Raw genomic sequence first — 13,644 nt, 5'->3', positions numbered from 1 at the left:
ATATGCCAAAAGATGTTTTCATGAGAAAAAGCAAAGTTAATTTCCTAAAATTACAAATAGAGCTAATAAACATTAGACACAACTGATTGCTGACAAAAAAAATGTTATTCTCATCCAGTTAGCTTATAAATGCATACCAGCAATGAATAAAGATACAAATTAATCGGCATGTAAGTATATTTCCTGGCCCTTAATAAGATGATAGTCAGACACCTGTACCACTGTCTCTCTAGTAGTGTGTTATTGATAATAACATTATTTATATCGGTACCGGTATGTATCAAACCTACATATAAAGTGATCATGATTTTAGGTACACTGTTCATTATAACTGATTCTAGGATTCTATTTTTTTCTTTCGGCGATATATATCACCATATTCAATAGTAAGATCATGTTCAAGGTTGCAATCTTCCTCGATACTCCAGGGGTTCCGATCACTTACGATCTCTACACCCCATGATTATCTCATAGTAAAACTGGAGGCAACAAAACAGAACAGGTAATATAGTTCTTTGATGTACTTCAAGAGTCGTAAAGCGGTACACTGTGGTTGACTGTGTGGCTTTGTTGCTGGGCGTCGCTCTTTCTGTAGTGTTCAAAGGAAATCTTTGCAGGCCTGTGATTGGTTCAGATGTTTTCCACTGAGCTGCCTTCAGTTTACTATGATATAGTCTAGGGGTGTAGAGATCGTATATATCGAGGATACGTTGCAATTTAAAAACAAATACTGTCAAAACTCATATGATGTGGTGACCGTCGTGACATATCTGAAAATATCCGGGAATGACAATATCCACTTTTGTTTGTATTTTATTTAAGATAAGTCAACATCCGGTCTGAATCACTGCAAATGTCAGCATTGCAATAAAAAAAATACTGTCATAATTCAGGTGATTTGGTTTACTATTTTTTCTGGGCTATAACTAACATGACTGAAGGCAAGGCCTTAAAGGGCACAGCCAGATGTTTCAGAAATCATTAATTAAGCTATGTTAAAAAGTGCAATTTATGGAAATAACGGAGCTGAATCGTCTATTTATTTTTAGCTTACCTGGCCCGAAGGGCTGGTGAGCTTATGTCATGGCGCGGCGTCCGTCGTCCGTCCGTCTGTCCGTCAACATTTCCTTTAAATCGCTACTAGTCATAGAGTTCTGCATGAATTGTAACCAAATTTGGCCACAAACATCCTTGGGGGAAGGGGAACAGAACTTGTATAAATTTTGGCTCTGACCTCCCGGGGGCAGGAGGGGCGGGGCCCAATAGGGGAATTTGAGGCAAATCCTATAAATCGCTACTTGTCTTAGAGTTCTGCATGTATTGTAACCAAATTTGACCACAGACATCCTTGGGAGAAGGGCAACAGAACTTGTATAAATTTTGGCTCTGACCCCCCGGGGGCAGGAGGGGCGGGGCCAATAGAGGAAAAAAAGGTAAATTTTATAAATCGCTACTTGTTTTGAGTTCTACATGGATTGTGACCAAATTTGGCCACACACATCCTTGGGGGGAAAGGGAACAGAACTTGTATAAATTTTGGCTACCCTATAAATTTTGGCTCTGACCCCCGGGGGGGCTCTGACCCCCCGGGGGCAAGAGGGGCGGGGCCCAATAGGAGAAATAAAGGTAAATTCTATAAATCGCTACTTGTTTTGAGTTCTACATGGAGTTAGACCAAATTTGGCCACAAACATCCTTGGGGGAAAGGGAACAGAACTTGTATAAATTTTGGCTCTGACCCTCAGGGGGCAGGAGGGGCAGGGCCCAATAGGGGAAATAAAGGTAAATCCTATAAATCACTACTTGTTTTGAGTTCTACATGGATTGAGACCAAATTTGGCCACAAACATCCTTGGAAGAAGGGGAACAGAGTTTGTAGGAATTTTTGCTCTGACCCCCTGGGGGCAGGAGGGGCGGGGCCCAATAGGGGAATTAGAGGTAAATATTCAAATTCCTTCAGAAAAGAAACAATGAACCTGTATCCAGAACATTATTTGGCATTACAAACCAGGTGAGCGATACAGGCCCTCTTGTTTATTCATATATTCACGCTCTATCCTTATCCCCAAACCCTCTTCGAGAAGGAAACCCGTATTAGAGATGGAAGAAAATTGGTTCCCGTAACAGATATTCCGTATTTTGTCAGTTGATAACATTGGAACGTTGTCTAAATCACTTGTACGCTTACAAATAATGAGCGATAGCACTGAGCTTCTGCCTGATGAAGATTACGTTTGTCAGATCACAAGAGCAATTGAACCGCTCGATTATATAATGAGCTTACTTCAAAGCATCATATCCATGGTAATTACCCATGACTCCCCTCCCTATAGGTATAAAAATGGCGACCGCAAACTGAAGCAGTCAGTGTGTAGGATTGTATTTTGAAGATCAGGTTTTTTTCATTTATTTGTAATTACGTGTTACTTTTGAAGTGCTTCGGGCATGAAGGGCTGTGTCCTTATTAAGGATCTGCGCCGTCTTGTAGATGATTGGTATCGGAGGGTCAGCGTTTACACGTTTGCTTGGTTTGATTACGTCACAATGTCTTTTAATCAGTTATAGTATTGACAATACCGGATTTTGTACACAGTCTCAGCTGAACCTGTATGTATGACGTTTTGCCTTTTACCTGTTGTTTCCGTGAAACGGGCAGCAGTTTGTTTCCGCATATCTCATATATTTTTAGTTAATTGTATAGCGGGTGTCCATATTTCGCCGGGGTCCAAGTTTCGCCATTTTTATGATAACAAGTGATCATTTGATAATCATGACATTAGATGAGCAGCACAGTATCAGTATGAAAGTAAGATAATCTTCATAACAATATTCAAACAATAAAATTTCATTCCACATCGGTAGTCAGACCTTTATTACGGTTCTTAAAAAGGGTGATAACTTCCTGTGGGGTATCAAAAGATTGAATTGATAGAAAATATTGTTTAAATGTTGTTGATTGTGTCTGATGCCACTTATTGTTGAATGAGTGGCCCAGGGGCGTAGGAAGCGGGGGGTAGAGGGGGAGGGCAATTGCCCCCCTCCCCCCGTTCCCCAGGACGGGGGGGGGGGGCAAACATGTCTTTTTGCCTCCCCGTTTTCGCCGAGTGAAATGTTCTAAAAATGCACATTTGAAAGAAAAAAGGCTCCTAATGCACATTTTTGTACTTAATTTTAGAAAATTTTCCGCTGCGCAGCGCGTTTCCTAAAATGTTCAAGCACATAATGTTCAAACCTTTAATAATGAAAATTCAATACACACGAACTAGACTAAAAATGTCCATCAACGGATTATACTATTTAAAAATAGAGACCCCCGGACCCCACAAACACCAAAATCTCGCGCCTTCGGCGCTCGCAAAATCCTCAGATTCCATCGTAAAACTTATCTCAGTCGTTCTTTATCATAATACTTCACAGGGGATACCCTTAATTTGCGTATTCATTAATTTCCTGTTAGCGACACCACTGTGTGTATAGAAATGTACAAGGATTATATGTAATGATATATGCCCGTCGGGGGGGGGGGGGGTTTACGAAATATTGAGAACATTTCCCCCCCCCCCCCCATTACGTTTCATCTTCCTACGCCACTGTGGCCTATTAATAATCATCTGACACTACATCTGTACATGGGCATACATTTTCTTAATAAAAATTTCTTATCTACGTTTAAATCGTCTTTATTTACCAAAATGGTGAAATATGGACACCCTACGGGAAAACGGTACCCTAAATCGGTAGGTATTGTAACCCTATTCATACCAAAAAGCAATCAAATATTGTAAGAATATGAGGAACCTTTCATTTAGACTGTTAACTGTATCTCTTATAAAATCAATAAAAATCTACTATTGGTAAAACAAGTAAAAAATGGCGAAATATGGACACCCGCTCTACATTATACAAATCTCCTTGCTCTGTGCTGGTGCCCTTTCGGTCGCTTATAATTGTTTATTTGTTTATTTGCGGATGACCACTTCACTTTACCAACCAGAGCACCACTACATAATTTGCATAATACAGTCAAGATATGTAAACTCGAGAAGCATATCGAGAAAAAAAAACAAGAGGCCCAGAGGGCCTGTATCGCTCATCTGGTTATTGTAATGCAGAGTAATTCTCTGAATATAGGATCACAGCTTATTTTCTGAGGGAATTTAAAGATTAACCTCATTTTTTCCTATTGGGACAAACTCTGTTGTCCTTCCCCAAGGATCAATGTTTCTGGCCAAATTTGGCTAAAGTCCATGCTGAACTCTATGAGCTTGTAGCAATTGAAAGGATTTACCTCTATTTCCCCTATCGGGCCTCGCTCCTCCTGCCCCCGTAACTTTCCCGACTCATCAGGCCATAACTTGATCAATACTTTCCCAATTTTGTTCATCAAGCTCCCATTGGAAAGATATACGTCCTGGCGTATTGGAAAGATATACGTCCTGGCGTATAGAGCCCGTTTATCAAAAAACACGGTTTTAAAAAATAGTTTCGTTTTGTTCTAACGCCGAGTTCATACCGTTGATACTATAATATATATGTATGTATACTGTTTGTTAAAAAAATGTCGTGCCAGGTCCATGTGGTTCCACCCTCGGTTAAAAAGGGTCAATTTGGGTATTTCCATATAAATGACTTCTTTGAAATTAAGCAATGGATATCACTCATATTGTAAAAGTAGTATATCCTTGTAGTGTTAGGATTCAAAATTATTGGGGCTGACCCCAGGGACCTGAGAGGTAAGTCCAGAAGGGGTCAGTCTGGCGATATCCATATAAAACACGTCTTTCTGAAACTTAGCATTGAACAGCACTCATAGTCATTATGGTAGGAATTCAAATCGTCGGGTTAATTTTGCTATTTCCAAGGACTAGATATAATAATGGCTCTTTTTGGCCCCTAATTCTACCAAATTTCAAATTAAGTATTTAGAAATTAAGTTGCTGCGTTTGAAATATTGAATATGCCCCTGATAAAAACTCAATGATATTTTTGTTGACAGAAAGTATGTTTTTGCTATATAACCATGGTAACTTTGCATAAATTATGCAATTTGAAAATTTAGTCAATTTTGGCATATTTTTTATTTTAAAAGCAATAGAGCACAACCTAGAACAAACTTTATGGTCTTTTTAAGAGGGAATTAGCAGATACGAAGAAAACATCATTTGGAGAGATACAAAGTTTGTTCTAGAATGCGCTCTATGTTAACTAGATGAAAAACTGCATAAAAAGGCAAATTTTGATGAAATTTTCACATTTTGCATTCTTTATGTATAATAAAAATAGTTGCCATGGCAACTATAACTGCGATATTACCTAATAGCACTATCAAATATGTCAGGTATGCAGTTAATATTTGAAATGCAAGATTAACATCTTCAAATAACAGACTTTGAAAAATAGCGGATTTGGGGGGCACAAAAGACCCTTACCATATCTAGTCCTTTAAGAGGTTTTTTTTTTTGTGATAATTACTAAAACAATCGGGTAAGCGATACAGACCCTCACATGTTTGGGCCTTTAGTTCTTTAGTTCTTGTAATATAATTATCACGATTGTCAAATCGAAGACAGCTTTCTCTAATATTTGACGACAATATTCCTGCTTAGATCTCAGATAGGTGATCAAATATGAATATTTTTTTCTCCCAATTCTTCCGGAAAAGACGAACATTCATATTTTGTTAATAGTTTTATTTTGAGTATGATATGTCAAAAAATTAAGTTAAAAAGGTTTTGGGTACAACATGCATTCAACGAAACTATGTTGATATAAATCATTGAAAGTTTTGTTTGACAATTGAATATACCGCTCTGTACATGTATGAAGTTCTTCCAAACACACTGTCAAAAGATGAGGATATTCACGTTCGGGAAATCAAAATTATTTTGATATGAATTATTCAAATCGAATGAAGACCTTCCAATCAAACTCTCAAAAATAAGTTTGATTGTGTTCAGGAAATCCAAGTTATTATGTGTTCTATAATATATTCATTTTTTTCTAAAGAAGTAATTAGTGAAATGTTAAATTATTTGATATTTGAGCTTTATTTGTGTCATTGCCATGTATAAAGTGATAAAATAATCTTTTTACGTTATGAGTATTATTTTATACTTTTTGTCATGCATCGACCGTTGTCGTGCGCCATGCGCCGTACGCCGTGCGTAAACTTTTCATTCAAACAGCTTCTTCTCAATAACAGAAAGGCCCAGGCTACTGACACTGTAGCATGCTAGAATAAAAGGGCTACCATGTTCGTTCAAATTAATGACCTCGAGCTCGATTAAAGGTAACAGGGTTCAGAATGGCTAAAATCTTTTAACGAATTTTTGTAAATAACTAAAAGGCCTAAAGAGACATGATATACCAAGTTTGTTAAGAAGAATGACCTTGACCTTCATACAAGATCACAAAATTTCAAAAAGCATTTATACGATTTTTCGTGAATAACTAAGAGGCCTATTGACCTGCTATTTGGCCTATGACATGCTGGGATGAAGGGTTACCAAGTTTGTGCAATCGTATAACCTTGACCTTCATTTAAGGTTACACGGGTCAAAATGCCTAAAATCTTTAAATTCATTTCTACCATATGTTTATTTAGCCAAATGACCGTTAAGGCCCATTGGACCTCTTGCTTGATAATAAAACATATATACAATCTTTCGTTGCCTTTGTTTTATGACATTACTAAAAGCACATATCACCCTTTTTGATAACAGACACAATCATTTTTAACACATGAGGCCGTTATACACTAGAATTATGAATGAACTACGAGTTCTTTCTTCATACCAAATTTTGTCTAAAAGCACATACAAAATACTTTAGCAATACATCAGCGAGTTGTCATTCTTTGATAATTTTGGCGATCAGGTTTGTAGGGTATATTATCATATACACGCCAGTGTTTGCACAGTAGTATTCACGCATTTATACCATATAGCCGATTATTTTCGCGGACCAGCTCCACGGTTGAGATTTGAAGAAAGCGAAATAGAAATAACAAAACTATCTACGCCGCTAGTAGGGTTTACATTTACAGTAAACATCTACAACTGATACAATCCAAAATACGAGTTGCCATTCCTTGTATATACACATTTACACATGTACAATGTAGAAATTAGTAACATAGTTTAGTTGTTTTTTTATATAAATTGGCCTACTTCTTGTCGCCAAGAACATCAATGCGGACATCCGGGCTTTGCGTATTGTGTGACGAAATGCATTGCCGGAAGAATACTGCCGACACGCCATAGAGGGTGTCCCAACGTTGCATGATGTGTCGCGGCGTGTCGCCATTGATGGTCACGTGGTCTACGTCAGCGTTTCCATCTGCTACCCACATTGACATTAATGTTATCAAAGGAGAAGCGGTTCGTTTAGCTCGACTAACGGATATATCTTCGACATGAAGTTGAGTATCAAGATATGACGGCTGTAGTGAAAGCGTCAGCGAGGAATTATCTCGAAAAAAGACGGTTAACGATACTGTCCTAGCGTCAAGATCAATATGTGTTATGTCAGCATACGGCTGGATCAGTCTGGGGTCTGCAGATCCAAGAACAATTGATGACCCAAATGGAATCCAATCAAGACCATGTGGTACCGGAGGGGCAAGATTGACGTGACCATCTTGACATATCTGAAATATCCGGGAATGGCGATCCGGCATCCATTGTTGCTTGTATTTTATTTCAATACAGTCTACATCCGTGTGTATGGATCCGGTCTGAAGCACTGCAATCGTCATATATTTGTCTTTTTGCCACCAGAAATCAAGATTTACTCCTTCCACGATAAACTCTTCATTTTGAAATAGGAATATTTTCGAATCATTGAGTGGTCTATTTTCTAATCCAAACTCATCAATGATGATTGGCATGTTTGCGTCTGTTGATGTTCTAACAAAGGTCAGTCTCGCGATATTTCCCCTTTGTTTGGACCATGACCAATCCGGGATGGTCCAATTCCTACTTGGTATTTCCGGACTAAATGATTGCCAATGAAGATATTGCCATGCCCTGTTCTGGCCTATATATGCCACAAAAACCTGCAAAACTGATGTCGGATTCTTTAATTTTACATAGAGTGTTGAACCAACATTAAGAGAAGTGAAATCTCTCGTTTTCAATCGCTCTATTCCTGCGAAGGTAACAGTCATCTCTATGCTTTCATTTTCACCTTCAAAGGTAACAAGTGCACGTGGAGATTCCAAAGACGTTCTTGATGGTTCAACACTAACATTTTGAAACTTCCATAACGGATTTATTACTTGACATCCTTTGTAGTTTGGAATTCTATCATTTTTGAAGGATCTATATCTAGGAGCAGACGCAGTAAGAAGGAATTTTCTGGCAGTGTCGTGGTAAATGGCTACCTTGATGTTGTCATCTTCAGCGCATGTGGCGCTTCTACTGTACTGCACGAACTTTGCGCTAGGAACATTATCCCTGCGACCAATGACATTACTGTAATTAATATCTTCAAAACAAAATAAAGCACATCGAAATGAATCATCACTCATATTTCCACTTCCAATGTTGAAGACAATGACGTCCAACTCGGTACCCCATTGATCTGAAGAAGTCACATTCAGCATGATGGTGTGCCGACCGGGTGGCAATGTCATTGGCTTACCGATACTCCACGTGGACCGAAAGTCATTCCAGCCCGACTTAGCCCCAATTAGCATTTTTGTCTGAGCAGTTCCAACGTGCTTTCGGTTTATACTTATATCTATATCATCCGTTGGGCCGTCGTTAGAAAACATTATATTGATTAACTCAACCTCTCGGTAACCAGGGAGACAGAATTCTCCGATCGCTACGTCATTCTGGTACAAGTGGACAGAGTATTGACCAGAAGCACGTGACCTCATTACAACATCTTCTCGTTCTAACCAAGGTTCATTCTTCTTTAATTTAAAATCTTCAATCTCTAATTTAAGAATTTTGGCCAAAATCATTGGCAGTATCAAAATAGGAAACGGGAATCTATTCATTTTGGTTATATCCTAATTGTAAGAAAAGTCAGGCATCGGCCATAGTATTCCAATCGTCAATTCATCTTCAACATTCTGAAACAAGATGTACTATGTTTATTAAATAAACGTACAATTGTATTTCAATTTTTGTTTGAAAATAATTGATTTTTTTACCAATATCGATAATCCAAAAACTGTTTTTTGTATCATTTTGAAACTTCCTATAGAAAAAAAATCTTCACTTAAACTGAAACCCATAATGATTTGTGCGTTTTCATATACCCTAAATAAATGTCGAAAATCATCAACTCAAAGCAGGGTACTAACTCCATTTATCTGTATACTGGTATAAATAAAAAGTTAATATATCGCTCATCCAAGGTTTTCATGGATGTATTCTCCTGTATTGTAGGTTATGCTTATACTTGTAGATTAGAAATAATACCAAATAATGGAATACATATGGTTTGACCTTTTTAGCCCCCAAAATCTATTGATTTTTTTTTTTTTTTTTTTTTTTTTTTTTTTTGTTGAATTATTAATTTGTTGCATTTGAAATAATTAGTACACCCCAGATTTAAATGTAATGGGGGGTGTTTTTTTTCAATTTGGCAGATGTAGTTGCCATTGTAACCATCCAAAATATACATAAATTAAAAGAATTTTGGCGTTCTTCTGGCCTTGTTTGCCTACTTGTGATAGTTTTTGTCTATGACACAATAGAGCGCAATCTTTAAGACGTTTAATACTTATGCTATGAATGTGTAGACACTTAAGATACATTATTGTGGAGAAATATAAAGTTTTTTCGTTGATGTGGTTGATGGTTTCTAGATCATAAACTTTGAAAAATTGACCAGCATTCCACGCATTTTGATAATGTACGAATGTTTAGGATGATTACCATAGTAACTGGGGCTGCAATGATACAAAATCACAAAATCACCATGCATATTGGGTGTACTCGACGTTTAAAATCCAACAATCTTAAGATGCTCCACCGCCGACAAAACATCTCCTCATCATTTGAACCATAATTGGTGTTTAATCGTATATATAATTATTTACATGTTTAATTAACACAGAAAAAAATAATATGAAATAATTTACATTGCTTTTGATAAATTCGCAATCAGTACTTCATTCCATAAAGGATATAATTCCACGGATTTTTTTTCGGGAGGTAATTAATTCTTTTTTTTAATATTCTTATCTTCTTGTAAAATTAGAATCTCAAACTTTCCCAATCTTGTAATGATGTAAAGTGAGTAACTTTTGTAACTAAAGACAAAAAACTAAATCGTCTGCTCCTGTTTCGAATAAAGAAAAAACTGCATTTGTCAGCGGTGAAGCATTTTTAAAAGATAGATTTGAGAATTTGACGGATTTTGGTGATTATATTAAAAAAAGCCATACTTACACAACGTCACCTTTCACGTTCACGTTCCTCGAATAGATACGATAATGCAGCTTAAAATCTAGTAAAAATCAGAGTAAAGAATGATAAACATTACGTATTGTAATAGGGGATTGGTAATGGACATATGTAAACATTCATCACGTAAAACAGGTGTGACACAGGTAAACCTGACACAAAATGTATTGCATTGTATTTAAAAATAAGTTAGTTTTATACATTTAACGTCTGACAAACCAGCCAAATGAAAACGCCCGTCTCGTATTCTTGTTTACAAACAAAATAGTCGCAGAATATATTCCACAAAATTTGTTTCATTTTTTATTTTAATCAATTTTCGTATATGAGTTACAAAGAGAAAACAGCGACTGAGTGATAATATATTAGCAACTTTATCATGATTTTTGGAAAGTTACAGAATCACTAGTTTGAGAGAAGTGTATTGGTTATGTAAATAGCATAAGTAACACTTGTGCATTAAAAATAGCATTATCTGGCACTCTCCGAGATCACGCCTTTCTGTTTGTAATATACACATGTGCTTATACTGATATATATATGTTAGGTTTGTTGGGTCTTCATCTATCACTAAGCTGCCTTTAAACTTCGGCAAGCGCAGTCATATTAATGTATTTGGCATTAGCAGCACAATAGAAAATATATAGCCATCATAAATTTCCTTTATGGTTCAATTCCAATCGATCCATACCTAGCATTGTGGCCATTGAATGTCTCTTATACATTTTGCAAACGGGCTAATACTAGAAGTATTTATTTCTTTAATACACACTTCTAAAATGAGAATTATGTAATGGTTGATCCTACGTGTGTCTATGAATAATTCATCTCGTTAATTAGAAGGTGAATGGTTAAATGACAGAGGCTGAACATAATATGCGTAATATTTTCAGACAACGCCTTTGACTCGTTCAGTATTCCAAAAGCGAAGAGGCGTTCATGATGTTAAAGTGGAATATTTTCTTCAGAAATATAGTTTTCTTTTTATCAAAGAGATCTAGCCGTTATTTGGACTCGTTTTGAAAACTGATTAAAACATTTCATATTAATTGTATTGACATGCATGTAATTTCGACAAATAAGCAAAAAAAATTGTTTTCATGAGAAAAACCGAAGCAAATTTCACAAAATAACAAATAAAGCTAATAAGCATAAAGACTCAAATGTTTGATGCCAAACAAATGTCTCATGGGCAGTTACTTTAAATGCATACCAGCCATGGATGGAGATACTGATATATAGGCATGTCACTAACTTACCTGGACCTCAACCAGATTATGTAAGACACCTGTACCGCTGTCTCTCTAGTAGATTTCATTGATAATAACATGATAATTCACTATGATAATTTATAATAATCTATTATTATTGAAATAAAGTGTGTCCACATGTAATGCTATCACTTTGTAATCTTAAATCGAAACTTAGCTATTTAACTAAAGGAGAGCATTACGAAAATTCGTGTCGAGAAAAAATAAGTAAAATACAATATACACGTTTACTTATCTTGAGTAGAGTAATATTATTGAAATAACGTGTGTCCACGGCTAATGATACCACTTCGTAATATAATATTTAAACTTAGCTATTTAACCAAAAGAAAGCTTTACGAAAAGTCGTGTTGAGAAAAAAAATATAAAATACAATATACACGTACGCTTGTCTTGAATAGAGTATTAGCATATTTATTATTGAAATAAAGTGTCCATTGTTATTGTTATGGCTTAGCAATGAAACATGTTCAAACTTAACCACTTTTACAACATGACCACTCGCTACATATAAATTTACTCAAACAATTTGTCCGTACATTGTGATTTTCAACAGAGACTTACCTGAATTGCTATAGAAGTCGACCGGTCGTTGTAGGACTTGGCTTGTATATAGCACGTGTTTTGAATTATGCACGAGTTCCGTATGACTAAACAAACGTCCATTTCGCACTTAATTGTGATAAATTTAACGTTTATTCTTCACAGTAAGACAAGCTCATTATGTTTTTAATATGTCGCATTATGACTAATTTAACCGCGCATATATCTTATAACATCACATAATGCTTAATATGTATGCTGTAAAACGTTTGGCGGGCACTTTTTTCATGGTAAGAGCTTTTATTTTTGTTGATAGATATAATCATGGTTAGTCAATAGAACAATAATGATAATACTGCATCAAACTACTGTATATTGTTTTCTTTTTGGGGGTAGGGCGCTGCAGGTTTCCTTTCAAATATTTCTTCAACTAAAGCATAAATTATTATATTTATTTATGCAATTTTCAAGACAGAGCACAGTTGGGCGTCACTATCCCTGGATGTGTCTGCAAGTATGTGATTCGTTAAGTTGTTATCCTGAATTGTCTTCAGTTTTACTACGATATATTCCAGGGACAGATAAAGCGACAGTGATAGTAACCACTGGAATAATTGGATGGATATAATATAGATATTTATTCAATGGAGAGCATTTCGAAAATTCATCTCAAGAAAAAAAAATACAAATAGTACATTTGTCTTGAGCAGAGTATTATATTTCTGGCCTATTGTAATTTTATTAGCTGCCTTTCACATTTTTCAATCTAAAACAAAATCAATTCCTACAAATTTTTGTAATGAAACGAAATCTTTAATAAATTATCCTATCTATTAAATATCAAATATTTGCTTTGTCACAGATTGCAATTTGTATTCCATTTCATTTCATATTTTGATAATATAAAAATATGTATTTGGACAACATGTCAAGCATCTACTTATAAAAGCTCTCTCTTTAATGATGATTTAGAAAAACTGTAATGGTTTAGATGATTATAAAGCCATTAATAACGATATGATAAATTTCAAGCACATGTTTGAGTAACATTTATTGCAAAAGGGTAATGTTACGTGACCTGTGCATTCCTTATCAAGGAACGCCTTATTTGTATGCGTTTGGGCGTTAAACCAGCGTTACGCCATCACATCGCTAAGCTAAGGTGTGATGTTAGCATTAAACCACATGTTGCATCAATACAACCGCAGTCATGCATATGACGTATTATAAATAAACAGTTGACATAACAAAAATATCCATGACATAAATGAATCAGATATTTACTAAATTGGATAATAAATCAGTACAAGTATGAGGTTAGACTTCAATACGACCAATGCTCTTTTTTTTCTTCTCAATGCCGATTATAATAAGTTAATGTGCAAGATATCAGCAGTGAAGAAAAA

At 35.9% G+C, this 13,644-nt stretch overlaps 1 protein-coding gene across 2 annotated transcripts; it reads right to left on the bottom strand.

Annotated features, from left to right (window-relative positions):
- Window positions 1–5,704: 5,704 nt before the first annotated feature.
- Window positions 5,705–12,362, bottom strand: LOC138324068 (uncharacterized). 2 transcript variants are annotated; one of them, XM_069269080.1, is made up of 3 exons: window positions 12,260–12,362; window positions 10,410–10,467; window positions 5,705–9,082 (listed from the first exon to the last, which is right to left on the bottom strand). In XM_069269080.1, exon 3 carries the CDS (start codon window positions 9,005–9,007, stop codon window positions 7,166–7,168), a length of 1,842 nt encoding a protein of 613 aa, XP_069125181.1. In that variant the 5' UTR covers window positions 9,008–9,082; window positions 10,410–10,467; window positions 12,260–12,362; the 3' UTR covers window positions 5,705–7,165. The 2 variants fall into 2 exon arrangements, with proteins under 2 accessions (XP_069125181.1, XP_069125182.1); XM_069269081.1 differs by lacking the exon at window positions 12,260–12,362 and having other exon boundaries at window positions 10,410–10,855.
- Between the last annotated feature and the right edge of the window lie 1,282 nt (window positions 12,363–13,644).

This window comes from Argopecten irradians, chromosome 5 (genome assembly GCF_041381155.1).
Source record: "Argopecten irradians isolate NY chromosome 5, Ai_NY, whole genome shotgun sequence".
Classification (NCBI taxonomy): Eukaryota; Metazoa; Mollusca; class Bivalvia; order Pectinida; family Pectinidae; genus Argopecten; species Argopecten irradians.
This window is presented reverse-complemented; position numbering and strand designations above follow the sequence as displayed.